Source organism: Pteropus alecto, unplaced genomic scaffold (assembly GCF_000325575.1).
Source record: "Pteropus alecto unplaced genomic scaffold, ASM32557v1 scaffold16, whole genome shotgun sequence".
Lineage (NCBI taxonomy): Eukaryota > Metazoa > Chordata > Mammalia > Chiroptera > Pteropodidae > Pteropus > Pteropus alecto.
Genome location: NW_006438867.1, coordinates 6,482,330 through 6,499,561, shown reverse-complemented (window position 1 = coordinate 6,499,561; position 17,232 = coordinate 6,482,330). Strand labels below are relative to the sequence as shown.

At 44.2% G+C, this 17,232-nt stretch overlaps 1 protein-coding gene across 2 annotated transcripts in view; it reads left to right on the top strand.

The window, feature by feature from the left end:
* Positions 1-17,232, top strand: part of MIPEP (mitochondrial intermediate peptidase) — a 157,835-nt gene that overhangs the window by 120,677 nt on the left and 19,926 nt on the right. Inside the window, exons 17-18 of one of the 2 annotated variants that reach the window (XM_006915826.3) lie at positions 8,520-8,641; positions 11,603-11,676. The exons of the other annotated variant lie outside the window; for it this stretch is intronic. Of the exons in view, the coding sequence (XP_006915888.1) occupies positions 8,520-8,641; positions 11,603-11,676 (196 nt within the window). The remainder of the gene's footprint in view (positions 1-8,519; positions 8,642-11,602; positions 11,677-17,232) is intronic. 2 annotated transcript variants of the gene reach the window in all.

Sequence of the window (17,232 nt, the reverse complement as noted above, 5' to 3'; positions counted from 1 at the left end):
TCGTTGCAAATGGTAGGATTTCATTTTTTTTTAATGGCTGAGTAATATTCCATTGTATATATGAACCATAATTTCTTTATCCAATCATCTGTTGATGGGTATTTAGGTTGCTTTCATATCTGTTAATAGTATCAGAGAGCTTACCCGCTATGTTTTCTTCTAGAAGTTTTATGGTTTCAGGTCTTATGTGCAAATCTGTAGTTCATTTTGAGTTGATTTTTGTATATAAGAAAGGGGTCCAGTTTCATTCTTCGGCTTGTGGCTGTCCAGTTTACCAACATCATTTGTTGATGAGACCATCTTTTCCCCATTGTGTATTCTTGGCTCCTTTGTCAGTACCATACTGTGTTCATTACTATGGCTTTGTAATATAGTTTGAAATAAGGAAGCATGGTGCCTCTACGTTTGTTCTTCTTTCTCAAGATTGCTATGGCTATCTGGGAACTCTTTGGGTTCCATACAAATTTTTGGATTGTTTTTTTTCCAATTCTGTGGAAAATGCCATTGGAATCTTGATAGAGATTACACTGAATCTACCTTTTTTTCTTGATAAATCCAGATAATGGCTTGTCTATCTTATTTATCTTAAAAAAAAAAAAAAAAGCTCTTTAGTTTTATTAATCTTTCCTATTGTTTTTTTGGGGGCTTCTATTTTAATTATTTCCACTCTGATCTTTGTTATTTAGTGTTTATGGCTATAAACGTCACTCTTAGAACTGCTTTTGCAGTATCCTATAGGTTTCGATATTGTGCTTCCATTTTTGTTTGTTTGAAGATATTTTAAAATTTTCTTTCTGATACCTTCTTTGACCCATTGGTTTTTCAGGAGCATGTTGTTTAATTTCCAGGATTAGTGAATTTTCCAGCTTTCTATCTATTTTATATCTAGTTTCATGCCATATTGTCAGCAAAGATTCTTGGTATGATTTCAGCCTTTTAAAATTTGCTAAGACTTTTTTTTGTGACCTATCATGTGATCTGTGCTAGAGAATGTTCTGTGTGTGTTTCAGGAGTTTTGCTGCTGTTGGATGGAATGTTCTGTATATGTCTGTTACATTCATTTGATCTAAAATGTGGTTCAAGTCCAACATCCCCCTGTTGATTTTCTGTCTGGATGATCTGCCCATTGTAGAAAGTGGGGTATTCAATTTCTCTGCTATCACTCTGTGGTTTTTTTGTTAGTATTCACTTAATATGTTCAGCGGCTCCTATGTTAGTTGCTTAAATATGTTTACGACGGTTATATCCTCTTGATGAATTGACTCCTTTATCATTATATAATGACCTTTCTTTGTGTCTTTTTATTGTTTTTTGGCTTAAAGTCTATTTTGTGTGATATAGGTATAGCCTCCCCTGTTGTCTTTCCCATTTGCATAGAATATCTTTTTCCATCCCTTCAATTTGAGCCTCTGCGTGTCTCTTAAAGCTGAAATGAGTCTCTTGGCGGCAGCGTATAGTTGGGTCTTGTTTGTTTGTTTGTTTGTTTGTTTGTAATCCATCCAGCCACTTTTTGATTGGAAACTTTAGTCCCTTTGTATTTAAAGCGATCATTGATAGGTATGGACTTACCATTGCCATTTTATTTATTGTTTTCTGATGGTTTTAGTTTGACCATGGATTCCTTGAGAATGAAGAAGAATCTGCATTTTTCTCTTGAGATGTTACAGGCAAGAATAGCAGTATTAGGGAACTTTGACTAGGAAAATAATAGCCTGCATGTTTTGGTTCCAGTTTCGTGCTTGTTGCTATTTATTTATTAGCTCACTTAATTAGATTAATATTATACCTCCTTGTTTCATCTACTAAACACATTCCCATTTTAAGCAGTTACATCTTTGCTCTGCTAATGAATTAGATTTGATAGGCATAATCTGATATTTCCAGGTTTTTTTTTCTTTTGCAAAGCTTTTTTCCCCCGATATTCGTATGCAAAATAAAATTAACAGTTGCGGTTGGCACACTAAAGAGACACACTCCTTGTGAGCATTTTGTGCATCAGTGACAGTGAGCCTGGTGTTACCGTTAACTGTCTAAAGAGGTTTGGTCAGTCACAGGTATCAAATATAAACATACAAGTGTGGTGTTAGGAATTTGTTTTGGGAGTTAGGAATTTGAAATCAAAATGGTTATAATTTCACATTCACAGGAAGCAGTAAGTCACATAATTACTTTAGGATGTGCAATATGGAGTAGGAAAGAGGCATTTAGAAAATCACCTGGCTTTGAATCCTGTCTCCCACGTGTGTGACCTGCGTGGTTGTCGGTTGGAATATAGGCAAAGTTGCTGGGACAAAGACCACCAAAATACAATTATTTAATTAAAACAAAGTTTATCTCCTTTTGCCGAACAAGGCACAAGTGAACAGGTAGGGCTGTTGGGCTGGAGGCTCCTCCACATTTGGGTTTTATCTTGGAGTCCATGGTGCTGGTTCCAGTTTCACCTTTTCCAGGCTAGCAGGAAGGGGGAAGGAGGATGTGGAAGGTGAGCAGCTTTCTTCTGAAGGACCTGGTTGAGCACATCCCCTCACTCACATCTGTTTCAAAATGCAGTAGCACAGCCATGCCGAGCCTCAAGGAATCCTGGGAACTGAGGTCTCTGCCAGAAGGACCTCAAGCTTTGTTCAGATTTCATGGGGGAGGGGCGGGGGCGGTGAGGCTAAGAGGAAGAGGGAAGTGAGGAGGGGCTGCTTAACAATCTCCGCCAGTAGTCTTGCCCGAATTACTCTTTTTTAAGTATAATCTGTTAAAATACTTCTGAAATATTTACCTTCCTCAAAAGATTTTCATGAAGGCACAAGGTATACATTTAATAAATATAGGTGTCCCTCCATATGTTCAGGAATTTATTTCTCTTAATAGTATTTCTGAACACAACTGCCATCTTTTGAAATAGATAATGGTGTTAGATTTCTATTGCTGTGTAACCAATTATCACAAACTCAGTAGCTTAGAGCAATTACATCTCACAGCTCCTGTGGACCAGAGGCAGAGACAGCTTAGCTGCGTCTTATGCTCGGGGTCTCCACAAGGCTGCAGTCAGCTGGGGACTTGGCTGCTTCACCCAGGTTGTTGGCAGAGTTCATATCTTTTCAGCGGGGGACCGAGGGCCCTGACTTCTTGTTGTCAGCTACAGGACACCCTTATCTCTGAGGCCACCCCTAGGTCTTAAATCTCTCCACCCAGATTCTGGAGGGTGACCCCTGTCCCTGCCAGCTGGGCTTTCCCCACGTGGCCACTGGCTTCCTCAGGCGACCAGGGAGGTTTTCTGGAGTGAGCTTGCTAGCCAGACGGAGACGCTGTGTGTAATGTAACTAACTGTGGGAATGACGTTCCATCACCTGTGCCATCTTCTGTTGGTTAGAAGCCAGGCACAGATCTTGGCCACAGTCAGAGGGAGAGGATTCCATAAAGATGTGAACGGGAAGACAGGGTCATGGGAGCCACCTGCATGTGTGTCCAACATGATAGCTGTGTTACATTTAAAGCCTTTATGTTGAAAATCGAGAATTCCTTTTTATTTGTCACTGTCGTTTCATGGGTTTTGGTAGATGTCAGTAGGGACTTGTAACAAGTTAGAATTACTGGTCTATGTGGATTCGTGGAGGATACATACACACACGCATACACTGAGGAGAGGGCACGAACACGAGAGTGTGGACAGGAGAATCTCTCCTGCTCTTCGTGGTGCTTGATCGTGAAACACTTTTGGACTCCAGAGATTCAGTATCGTAGAGATACCCCACAAACCAGTCATGTTGTCTGTGCAGAATGTGGGAAGTCGGAACGGTCTGCCCGCGCAGACCAGCCCAGGAGTGTGCCTCTCTCGTCCTGCTGTCATTCGGTCATCCTGAGTACCACGGGTTGCCTTGAACAGTCGGCCTCTATGAGCTCGTATGGTGTTGCTGGCCCGTCTTTGTTTAGAAGCTCTGAAGCTTGAAGGAGATTGAAATCACACACTAGGAAGCACGACACAGATCCTGACACAGCCCAGACCTAGAGATCGGGTGCCAAAACGAGCCTCAGATTCTTATATCATCTATTACATGATGTAGTCAAAGAATTCTTTTAAAAAAAATTAAAAAAAAAACATTAATAGTCACCCTGAGATCCAAAAGTTGTTTTTAACACTGTCATAGCCTCTTGTTTGCAATATGGATGTTATGCCCGCCGCCTCCTCTCAGCCAGAAGTCTGTCAGTGACGTCGCGCATCACTGTGAAAGAATCCTCTGTATCTGACCACCCACCCACTGATCTCTCCGTGCGTCCATCTATCCATTCAGCAGACAGCTGTTGAATTCCCGTCATGCTCCAGGGACCACGCAGAGCCTAACCATGCACAAGCACTGTGGTCCTTGCCCTTAAAGAAATTTCAGTCCAGTATGACACACACCAAGGAAGCGACGAGTGTCATTTCTGTTTTCATGCAGTTTATAAAGCTCCACTGATGAGATTGTTTTAAAATAAATTTTGGCTAAATGCAAATCTGTATTTATATAGCTAGAAACGAAGAAACAATGTGCTACTTGTGAACACCATTAAGAGAAAGGGTTATTCGGTCGTCCAGCATTTAACCTGTAGTTGAGAGTGCGCCCTCTGCGCTAGTCCCTGGTCTAGGTTTGCAGCTCAGGTAGACACAGCGGTCCCCCCTAAATCATGGTTTCGCTTTATGCAGTTTTAGTTACCCGCGGTCAATCACAGTACAAAAACAATAAGTGGAATATTCCGGAAATGAACGATTCGTAAGTTTTAAATCGCGTCCCATTCTGAGTGGCAGGGTATAATCTCCTGCCATCCTGCTCCGTCCTGCCCGGGACATGAATGACCCCATTGTCTAGTGTGTCCACTCTCGTATATGCTCCCTGCCTGTTAGTCACTTGGCTGGCTGGCTTATCAGACTGACTGCTGAGGTATCGCCATGCTTGTGTTCGAGTCACCCTGTTTTACACCCAAAGTCACTCACATCACTTTCATTATAGGGTATTGTTATGTGTTCTATTTTATTAGTTATTGTTGTTGATGTAATACTGTGCCTGATTTATAAATTAAACTTCATCACAGGCATGTATGTATAGGAAGAACTGTGGTATAGACAGGGCATGGTACCACTCGCGTTTCTGGAATCTGGGCATCTTGAAGCAGATCCTGGTGGGAAGCGGGGACGATGGTAGCAAGTAGCCAGCTCCTTCCCTGCTTTTCCATCACCGGCTCTGTCTCCGATGTGGATGGGGGAAAATTGTACAGTTGGAAAAGGACTGTACAGACAAGAATTGTCTGAGTCCTAAAGCAAATTCCCGTTTCCGTGGCGTACCCACCATGCTGCTTCGCCTGCTCCAAGTTTTTGTCTTTTATATGGGATCGTGAGATATCTAACTCAAGAAAAGCTTAAATAGCCTTGCCTTGAAATAGTGTGAGGATTGGGCAATCTACATCACTAGTCAGAAAAAAAAAGAAACTGCAGAACTGAATTCTTCGTTTCTGAGGTCAGATCGACACATCACACACTGAAGAAAGAGCAAACTCTTTTGTCCATCTGACAAACGTCCATTAGGAAGAAGAAAACTTCAAGTTAAAAGGCAGATGCTGTAATAAGTCCAGAGCTTGAAATGAAATTCTGTCTTTCATTTTTCTTGATGAACGAGTGAAATGGCAACAAGGACTTAATATTAGGTCGAATTAGCAGGAATTCAGCCATTTGTGGTCGCATAGCAGTGAAATTGTAGGTCTTAGTGTGTCATAAAATTACAAACCGCCGATGAGAGGTAGGTGTAACTTATTTAGCGTGTCGTGAGGCATGGACAGGGCGTAGTACCGAGCCCTAACCTGTAATTAGACAGCAAGACGCGGCGAGGCGAGCGTTGGGCCGAACGTCCGCGTGCGGGAAACTGCGTTACACAGGTCCCGATGTCCCTTTCTGCACTTCTGAAAGGTCTTACCTTCGCCACTCTGTCGACGTGGGAACTCAGTTACAAGTCGATGAAACTAAGGAACCTAGACATTTCTTAGCTCAAATCAAATGCCACGATGGGAAGTAGGCCTGCTCTCAAGACAAAACAAAGCTCTATTCAGCTCGAATCTAAACAGAATTACACTCAGCTCAGTACTGCACAGGCTGCCAAACTTGTCCTGGCAGATCACCAAGAAGGAAAGCTTTCAGAGACAGAGCCCCTTAACTGTGTGCTGCTCATCTTGGGGCTGTCGCCCTGAGAGACACTCGCATCCTCAAAAGCATGAGACGCAGTATCGGCGGAGTATCGCGTTAGCACAGCCGGCCGTATTCCGTTGCAGAAGATGCCATCGTGTCCCAGTGGCTTGATATGAGAAAATCACCAGTGGTCCATGAAGATTCCAGCATAACACAAAAGCTGCCATAGATCCCTTCTCCAAATAAAACGGTGCGGACAGAACTGTGTATAGGTTATAAATGAATTCCAAAAGGACCCAATTCTTTGACTAAAAATTTAGCTATTCGGAGTTTGTCCTAATGGAATTTAACTCGCAGGTGGTCCTTGGCTTTTATCTAAATGCCACTCGCATGCAAACGGGGTGTAAAGCCTGTCTCTGCCTTCCCGGGCCCCCCACTGTGCCCGGAGCATGTACAGTCACATCCTCCCAGCCAGGCAGGGCAAGGCCACCGATGAGCTTCCAGCCCTTCAGCCCCCTCGCTCTTCGTGTTTGTTTTGCGTGGTGCTCCGTGGTGGTGGTGTCCCCTGGGATGGGGGCGAAGTAGGAAGGATCCAGGTCTGGTTCCTGAAACAGACCCCACATAGCAGCCAAGACCCCCACATAGCAGCAACACCTTGCCAGCACTGACGGTGGTCAGGGGGTCGGAGGCCGTGCTCTGGGCGTACAGCTCCCTCGTGGCCGGGGTCTCACCTTCCGAGGTGGTCCGACGGGGTGCGCCACAAGGAGGAAGAGGCACACCTCTTTCCTTCAAGGACACAACTGCAAAGCGCGCACCTTACTGACAATCATATCCTTTTGGAAAGGGGGGATAGCAGATAATGAGGATAATGGTCCATCTCTGCCCCGATAGACTCACGTGCTGCATTAGTTTGCGTGCCCTGGAGGCTTTCCTTTGTAACCGCGCCTTTGCCCAATCCGGGCAAACCTCACCCTAACAGTGTGGGCCACATTCAGAGTAACCAGCACTGCGACTCCATCTTCACAGTCACCGTGGCGCGGGCATAGGACTTGGAGCACGTTCTGAACTGGGCCATACCACTGCGATCCAGGAACCATCTATGTTTTTTAATATTTGTCCTTTAATAAGTTAGGTGGAATTTGCTTATCTAGCTTATAGATTTGTGGCGAGGATTATACTTCATACTTTATTTTCTAGGTAGCTAAAAGATTTATTAAATAGTGATCATCTTAGTTAAACAACTTAGGCTCGAGGAGGTGGATAGGGTAAAGGGGATCAAATGTCTGGTGACAGAAGGAAATCTCACTTGGGGTGGTGGACACACAGTGCAATATACATATGACGTATTGTTGCATTGCGCACTTGAAACTTATTTGATTTTATTCACCAAGGTCACCCCAATAATTTTAATAAAAGTTTAAAAAAATTTAAAACTATCTTAGGCTTCAGTTTATTTTTCAAAAAGTTTGCATGTCAGATAAAGCATCCATCAGAACACAGTGGATCATCGCATGTCCGATTTGTTTGTTTCAGAAAAGTAAACACTTTAAAGTCATCAACATGCCTTGTAGGGATCACATTTGTGACTGTAGCTGTGTGTAGCAGTGTGCAGAAGGCGTGTGCCGCGGGGAGCTTCTGCCTTGCATTTGGAAAGCCCGCCCCCTGCTAACCAAGCAGAGTGTAGGTACTGTCAGCTTTTAGGAGCAGAGAAAGAACAGGGTTTACAGGAAAAGAATTCTCCAGGGAAGAGACTCTTCCACGAACTCTCACGCGGCCTTTCTCATAGTAACGATGTCATTGTCGGGCCCAGAGTCTCGTCTTCGGATGCCGATGGCCTTCCAGAGGGGCTGGAATAGGCGTGAGAGTCCAGCCCTGCCCCGTCATCGTCACCCCTGCCGCTGACACAGAAATGAACCCCAGCAATGACAAACTTGTACAAAACAATTAGGTGTCAGGGTTGGTTTTCCGAAGGCCTCTCTCCTTGGCTTGCAGACGGCCACCGCCTTGCCGTGTCCTCGTGTGGCCTTTCCTGTGTGTGCGCCTGTCCCTGGTGTGTCGCCCATAGGGCATCAGACCTAGGGGATTAGGGCTCACTCTAACAACTTCGTTTAACTTGATCACCCTGTTCGAGGCCTCTTCTCCAAACACAGTTCCGTTCTGAGGTACTAGGGGTTCAGGCTTCAGCATATGAATTTTGAGGGGACACAGTCCAGGGTGTAAAGTGTGAAAAAATATGAATATCGTGAGTGACACGGCCCTCTAGGGTGAAATTTAAATGAACACGTGTCCGGATTTCCTATGTGCTTTCATTGTGTTCTCATGCACATCTGAAAACAGAGACATCATTCTCCCCCGTGCTGTGCTTCTGTTCTGACAGGCCTGGCAGCTGCGATTCAGCCACCTTGTGGGCTATGGCGCCAAGTATTACTCCTACCTGATGTCCAGGGCAGTAGCGTCTATGGTGTGGAAGGAATGTTTTCTACGGGATCCTTTTAACAGGTAATAAGGGACGGCAGGTGGTGTGTGTGTCATAAAACATCCCCTTCAGCTTCACTCACCCCCACCCCGCTGCATCCGGTCAGGCTCTGAGACCCTCAGCCGCTCAGGCACAGCCCCCTCCCAGGCCCTAGACAGCGGGCGTCCTGCTCACTCTGCAGCCCCTGTGGCCCCTGCCGGCTGCTGATGGCGATGGGGGCGAGGCGGCCTGCCCTCGCGCCCGCAGACCTCTGTGTGAGGGCTCTGAGCTTCTGCACACGACGGCCAGACCGCTCTGTGTCCATGGCCCGCTGTGGGTTTTCGCAGCTTTCCAGCATCTCCTGTCATCAGGACCCTGCTCCCAGTGCTCCCTGTCACTGGGATGGGCGTCCTCATTTTGGGCACCTCATTTGCTCAAAGCTGCCTGGCAGCGGGCTCGCTGCTTCTTCATTAGAGAGCAGCCCCACTGGACCCCGGCGGTCCTGTTTCTTCTGGAAAGTTCTCCCTCTGCCTGACCTTAGAGCACTTTCCTTCCCCGTGGAGGTCAGTAGGAGTCTGAGAAGGGGAACAGCACCCCGGTTAGACAGTGTGGGCACCTGCCCTACATGCATGAGTCTGTGGGGACTTTGCCCTCTCGGGGCGAAGCTCTCCACTCCAGCCAGTGAGGACCTTTCACGACCCCCCAGGAAACTTCAGCTGGGGACAGGATGACCCCCCCACAGGAGAGGCAGGGCCTGGGGGCCAGGGGAGGAGGGCCTGTCCCCCTGGGTTGTCACGAGGCTCCCGTTGGGGCAGAAGCACAGGAGTGGGCCCCTTTGACAGAAGCAGGAAGGGCATCTGGTGTCCCCAGTCCTTAGGAGGGCCGTCCCTTGAAAGCAGGCCACCCATTACTACCTGGTCCGGGAGCCACGGAAAGCACCTGATCTCCTCACCACATGGTAAATGCATCTCCACGCGTCTGGCAGGTAGTCCTGGCCATGGCTACTGTCCTCCCTGCTTTCCCGCGGTTTCACAAGGATGACATCTTATATTTCCAGAGGGCCCTAGAGTTTTCACAGGGCATGCTGTTTTACATTCGCAGCCACCTTGGCAGAGCCCGTACGTTTTATGAGAGGAAACCGAGGTTCAGAGAGGATGGATTATTTTATTTGTTCGAGGCTTCATAGTTAACGAGGTAGAGTGAGCTTATCATCTAGGGCTGCTGATTCCTAGTCCCTTCTCTCCCCACAACTCCCTCTGCGGCCCTTCAGCTTTTCGTACAGTTGGCCCTAGGTTTAGGTTTTCTCAGCAGTTAATAATCACGCTCAGATCCAAAACCTTTTGAACTTGAATCCAATGTAACAGAATGTTTAAATGTTTTACAGCCAGGTACCCACATGTTACTTTGTCTTCTGCACACTGCAGACATGTGGCCTGCTTTTTAGATTTTGTTATTTTCAAAGGATCTAAAGCCAAAATTGACTGTAATAAATCAGTTATGGGGATTACAATTTTTTTTTTTTACTGGAGATTTTTATAAAATAGACAAAATATTATTTTGTTTAAAGGAACTGCACTTTATTAGAAAACCACATAGTATTACATAGATATATTTCCAAGTATTTATGTCTTGTTTATATATGCATTCTTGCCCAGGCATGTCGTGGTCATATTTTTATAGACATGTAAAAGTAAGCTCATAAAAATGCACATTGGACTAGAAAATTTCTAAGCTCTGTCAAAAGATCCTTTTTGATCCCACTTTTGAAAAATCACCAGGCCGGACTCTGACGTGAGGAAGGCCAGGCAGCGTAGAGCTGAGGCAGGCGGAGACCGGGGGCCTGAGGCGGGAGTCCAGTGCAGGCCGGGGGAACTGCGGACGGCTGGGAGGGGACGTCAAGCCCCGCAGGGAGACCGGGGGCCTGAGGCGGGAGTCCAGTGCAGGCTGGGGGAACAGCGGACAGCTGGGAGGGGACGTCAAGCCCCGCAGGCTGGTGTCAGGCAGGGCCTCTCGGCAGCCCCGTCCCCTGAGAAGGCCCAGCCTCCTGTCTATGTCTCCTACTTCGTGGCACTTTGCCTTAGTGCTCACTTTAGGATGGAACCCAAATTAGTGTTCGATAAGAACATCTTTTTGATACAGTCATGCCGTCAAAAATTCTGATTAGAGATCACGGTCACAAAATCGCCCATATATAAAATGCTACAGAAATAATGGGATGAAAACATCAGAATGTATTTAATTGATGTCATCCTAGCGTGCAGTCATTTGCCTTGAAGAAGTTGCATTTTCCATAAAATACGAAAGAGCGGCACTCTATAGCTTGCGTCTGGGCACCATTAATTTGGAGACTTTCTGTCTATAAAAATTCTTCCAAACCCGCCTTCGTGGTGTTCCAGTGTTCCTCGTAGAACCCAGCTGACAGCGCATCAGCGACGGGATGAGAGCAAGCTGTCGCCTCCTCTGCCTCCGCCACCCACACACTCCACAGTCAGGTGTCTGTTCCCTCAGCCGTTTCCCTAGCCAAGGCCTCCTGGTGTAATTAACCCTCTCCTGCCAGCTTTTTTCCCCACTCATTTCAGAGTGTTATTTTTCTTCGTTAGGTCCCATCTCAAGTTCTTTTATGAAAGTAAAGAACGGCATAAATAATTTCAAATCTCAATTTATCGTAAAGATGATGGAGAATAGGATTTAATATTTTACTTATCCTATAATACGTAAACTGAATAATCCTTTTGATCAAGAGAGATTGCTTGCTACCAATCAGCTAAGAATACAGTTAACCTTTTACAGGAAATATATCACCCCTGGTTTTACTCATTAGAATAAATTCCAAATCAGAAGTAGGTTTTTAGAAACGAGAAAGTAAAACGCCAAATTGTCTCATGGTGGCAGTTTTTCTGAATATGACAGCAGCGTGGCTTCTTTTGAGAAACTCAAGACAAGTGTGAACGGGGGCCGAGCAGGCCGTGTGTGCAGGCGCCTGTAACAGTGTCCTGTGTCCCCAGGGCTGCCGGGGAGCGCTACCGCAGGGAGATGCTGGCCCACGGCGGGGGCAGGGAGCCCAGCCTCATGGTGCAAGGTAAGCCCAGGGAGCACGGGACTTCCTGGTGGGTTTCCTTCAAGGCTTTGTGAGCTCTGTGTTTGAGCGTTAGCCCTTGAGTTAGGCTTTTACACCACCTCTAATGGCAGCTGTTTCATATTTTCTCCATACATTTTTCTTTTCTTTTAAAAAGATGATGCTTCAGCTATGTACTTTTCTCTGAGCCTCTGTTTCATTGTATCCCAAATAACAAATTAATTCGTATTGTATTTCTATTCTAATGTTCATTTCTATTTTATTGAATCTCAAATAACAGATAAATTTTTAGCAACTGTAATTTGTTTAGATGCCAGGATAAAGTTTCACACTTTAGCTTTTAAGATGTTACTAACACTCTAAGTGGAAGTTGTTAGGTTTGTCATAAATTTGTAAATTTGTCACAGATTCTCAGGAAATTTACCTTTATATTTTAGTAGATCACAATGTATTTCTTTAGCTAAAAAAAGAAATTCATTTATTTCTTACTCCTTTATTTCTTTCTCTAAAAGCTTACCTACACATTCGCTATGAATTCCAAGGCATTGGGTTGGACTTTTTACCTGCCAGAAAGTTGGAACCTAATTAACTCTTCTCTCTAAGGCATTGCCATGCTTGTTTTCCTACGTAATTTTTTGGGGGGAAAGGGCGTAATTTTAAAATTTAAGTATTTTCACTGAAAATTCAATTTTAAATACAGGCGGGCCATCATGATTTTTCATAAAATGTTCTCAGAAATATTTCAAGGAAGATGCGAATGTTATCTATCGGGTGCTTTCAGTATATGGACGATTACATAGGCAGCTTATTCCTCTATCTGCTGAACATGGCGTTCAGGAAATAACCCCCAGTTACTTGGGGAGACTCCGCGTTCGCCCCAGTAGCCGAGTGGGCCTTGAGGGCCCTGGATGTGACGTGCATGTCTTCTCGCCTGATCTGTTCAGTCAGACGCCTGTCACCCTTTTCAATAGTGCTCCAGGGCCTCCCCTTCAGCCGCTCCTGTAGAAGGGCCGGTGTCTGTCCAGTGCGCATCGTGTGCGAGGGGGCGCTGTAAGTGCCCAAGGTGAAGTGTTGAAAGACAGCCTCAATGACGAGAGCCCGGCTCTGTGGGACTTGCTTTCCACCAGCCGATCTGGGAAAGTGCGTCCACCCAGGCTCGACCTGCCCTACACCGGGCAAGCCTGTAAAACAAGTCAGCCGGCCCAGAGACCTGACAGTTTTATGTCGCACAACCCAGCGGTCCTTTGCCAATATCACTTCTGTCTCCCATCAGTGGATTATGCCCCGGAAGTGACCTCTCAAGAGGAAGAGGGGGTGCTGGTGCCACCTCAGTTTTCCAGTTGACCCTTATTTGCCCCTGCTCTATCTAGTGACTGTTTTAAATGGTTTTTGTGTATGATTGATCTTCTAGCAACCCTATGAGGTGGGCATTATCATTATCCCCATTTTACAGAGAATGAGCAGGTCAGCTCCTGGCCCAAGTCATGGGCAGTGGGCGAGTGGAAGACCCAGGGTTTGAACCTGTGACTAACAGCAGAGACAAAGCTCTTTATCGTCTGTGCTGCTTCACATGTTTGTGGAACAGGACACCTAGTTAAGGGTCTGTTACAGACTCAGGTAAACGTGAAATTAATTGGCTCTTAATAGTAAGCAACAGAATATTTGAGTCGTATGCTTTTTATTTGGTAGTTTTTGGTGCTGTGTCGACAGCCCCCTGTGAGTTGCGATCAAAAGAGACGCTTCAGCATTGCTTTCTCGTATAAACTTTTTCTTAGGTACATTCTCCCCATAGCTGTGCTTAGTTTATCCATTTTGAGACCAGGGTCTAAATGCTCTCTGCATATAAATATTAGCTTACATGTGGTTCCATCAAAAGAAAAAAAAATTTTGAATCCTTTTCAATGTTTGTCTTTTGGCTGGTATATTTTTCTACTCTGCTTCCAAGAATGTTGTAAAAAAAAGAAGAAAAAGAAAAATCTCTCTAAAAATTCTGTTTTTTATATGAAACATTTCGTGTTAAGAAACTTAATATTTTCCACACTAAAATTCACACACTCATGAGAGAAAAACAAGACCATGGTTCCAACCAGAGATGATAAAGTATTCAGATTCCAGTTAACACCAACAATAGAACGGTTCAGCTTTTAAACTCTCGTATGTTCCTTAATGTTATTCTGTCATATCTCATTAATTCACATGATTTGTTACATGTCAGAGATGAATGGGGGACGTGCAGAGAGGTTATGCCTGTTGTCACTTTATGGGGTTGGATTTGTAAGACAAGACCAGCAGTGGCTTCTCATTTTCTTGTACACAGCCTGTCCCTCACACAAGAATGTTATAAATGATGGCTCTTAGTCTTAACACCGGGGTATCCGTAGGAGTGACTGGTGCTATTACTGAGAACTACAGTATAAACGCGTAAACGATTGAGTTGGTATTATTCTGTTATGAAAATGTAATTTTTTCTGGGTGCCATATGTATTTTATTTACTTACTAGGTTAACGTGAAGAATTATATTAAGTAGCAAAAGGTAAAGAAGTAGAATGCAGTAGGGCCTCCGCGTGCGTGAGTTCTGTGTCTGCGGTTTCCGTTCCCATGGATACGGAAGGCTGACTAAAGGACTTGAGCATCTTCCATTTGGGTATCTGCGGGGGCTCCTAGAATCAAGCTCCCATGGATATAGAAGGATGACTGTACCTACCTTCAAATTTTATACTTCTCTGACCAAACGACAACCTCATTAACCTCCTTACTTATGATTTAAGTTTCAAATTAACTCCCAGCCATTTCTTGAAGTCAGAATGCCTATGCATTGAACTTACGCTCTTTGAATGATACATATTCAAATAAATAAACTACGTAATACTGTTGATCTTTGAATAATCGATACTACATAGGTGAACTTTTAGATTACTTATGTTGTTCAGAATGAGTTGTCGATAGCTCTTAGTCCCTCGGTCTCCTCTAGCCCCCACAGATGGATGAGCCTCGTTGTGTCCAGAACCCAGTGTGAGGAAGTCCTGGAGGACACAGCGTTCCTCTGCTTCCTTTCTCCCTGTGGGTCGCCCCACATCCACCAGTTAGAGGCTTCTGCCAGGCAACCATGTTTCTGTGCTAACTCTTAACTTTAGAATATTGAAGGGGCCCACAGGAAAAACGTTCAGTTGCAGCAACAGAAGCTTTTCTCAAAGAGTCTGTATTTGTTTCCTCTACACTCTAAACAACACCATTTAAAGACAACAAAGTAGTCTTAATGATCGTATATCCTTCCTCAGAGAAGAAAGTGGTCCTGTGGTGCGGTAGAATTGGATTTGCCATTATTAGCTCTTCTACTTCCCATCCATAAGTTACCTGAGAAAGTCATTTAATCTCCCTGGGGGAGATAAAATGTGATTTGACTTCAAAACACTTCTTTCTAATCTGCTTCTCCTTAGTTCTTTTTTCAGTCCATTTCTGAAGGGATATGTGTGTGTGTGTGTGTGTGTGTGTTTGTGTGTGTGTGTGTGTGTGAGAGAGAGAGAGAATTGATGTGATAGACGCAATAGAAAGAGCATCGAGATTCAAATTACATTTTTATCTAGTTTTCAACACATGTATCGCATATAAAGATATATGTTATAGGCACAATATGCAGTTACTTAATCCCCCACTAAGCACGGTATGGCAATACCTGACCGAAACCAACTTTCTTAATTGCCAAGAATTCTGGGGTGAGGTTGAGTTCTTTGTATTCAGTTGTCAATGTTAAGTTTTCTGCTGTTCGTTCCATACCCCCAACAGCATTTCCTGGTTGCTGTTAAGTATCGCCTTTCTAAGTAATAAGAGAACTTAAAGTTTTGGCTTAAAAGAAACCACGATGATATGGTATTTTCACTCATGTTACCATTTGAAAAAAATCTATGCTAGAATATTTGTTAAGTGTGCTGGGGCGAACATGATCCAAAGTTCAGTTTTTGATACGATCATTTCAGAAAATGTATGGTTTTCTAGAAAAATAAACGTACGATATGGTGTGTGAGTAGCAAGGAGGTCATAATTTGCATCCACTAGGAAACAGAGCTGCTTCTTACGACAACACATGAAAGAGTGGAATTCTGTGGCTCCTAGGGATTGAAGCTGTATTATTTCACCACTTTGTGAGTGACGTAAATTACTCAATGCGAGGATACTTATCCTTCTCTGTAGACGACTTTTAGTGTTTTATATTATTTAAAATTCTCGAGTAAATGATCCTTATTGAATTTTTAGGTTCAGATTATACTTACCTTGAAATAACCAGGAAAAAAAGCTAACATAATGAAAAATTGCCACGTGCCATGTGCTTTCTGTGATGCTACCTCATTTAATCCCCTATAACATAGTTCTTATTGTCCCGTTTTTATCCATAAATTCACTGTGTCCAGGTTCATTCTCTTTTTGTGCTGCCTGTCTTCTCGACTTCAAAGTTGATCTTTAAATTCTGACTTTATAGTGAGTTGGTCTTTAGAACGTGGAAGATGCAAGTAACGTGAGCCCAAGGCCTTAATGGCCCCCGAAGCCTGAAGTCACATCCCAACTATTCCTGTTGACACTGGAGAGGCCTGCCTGCCTGCCATCCGCCCGTCCTCAACAAAATGATCTTGAATCTGCTTTCACGCGAGCCCCTTTAGACTTTTGTGGCAACGCCATCAACTTAGCTTATGGTCATTTTTAGCCATGGTGGTTCATTTTTTAGTCATGGTGTTTCTTAGAGAAAGATTCTCACCACAGCCAAATGAGCGTGGTGCCCAATTAAGTCTCGTGTCTCTGCCTTCGCGATATAGTGTTCTTACCCTTCAACCTTTGCACAGAGAATTCCGTGAGGGAAAGGAAAGGTTAACATCCGAGATGTTAGCATTCCAGCGGTTATTCTCAAATACTAAACAGCTTTATTTCTCTGCTTCTTTCCAGAAGAGAGACTCTTGGCTTTATTTTTATATCCCTCTGGCCAAAAGTAGTGAGGAAGTAGAGATACAAAGTAATTATGAAGTTTTTAAAAGGATCCAACATCAGATAAGAATAAAAGAAAGAGATAAATGAGTCAACTCTCAGTGAAACTCCCTCGGTTCGTTTTCGTGTGTGCCAAACTAACTCATGGAAGCAGAGTCTAGAAGTCCTCAGAGCCTTATCTGAAGCCGATGAAAATCAATAGCTTACATTTCTGAGGAGCTTTCTGGTTTTCAAAACACATTCAGTTTTGCCATAATTATCCTACCTTGTATTCTATAGCATCTCTTTTAACTTACTGCATATTATTTTTATTCAAGAAACAAACCAGAGCATTGTGGTTTATATTCCACAAGGTCCTCTCTGGATCCCAAGGAGAGCAATACAATCTATGGTAATAACTACTCTTCTCTTTAAAAACCTGGTTGCATTCAGCACACCCAGCACCCAGATGTTGGCTTCACAGCATTCTCCATTACAAGGAACCAGAGGTCCTTGGAGAAATGGCTGATTCTAGGGCCGAGCGTGCAGTCTGAGCCCGGAGCATCTTGCAGTGCCAGGATCAGTGCTCAGAAACATATACACAGTGA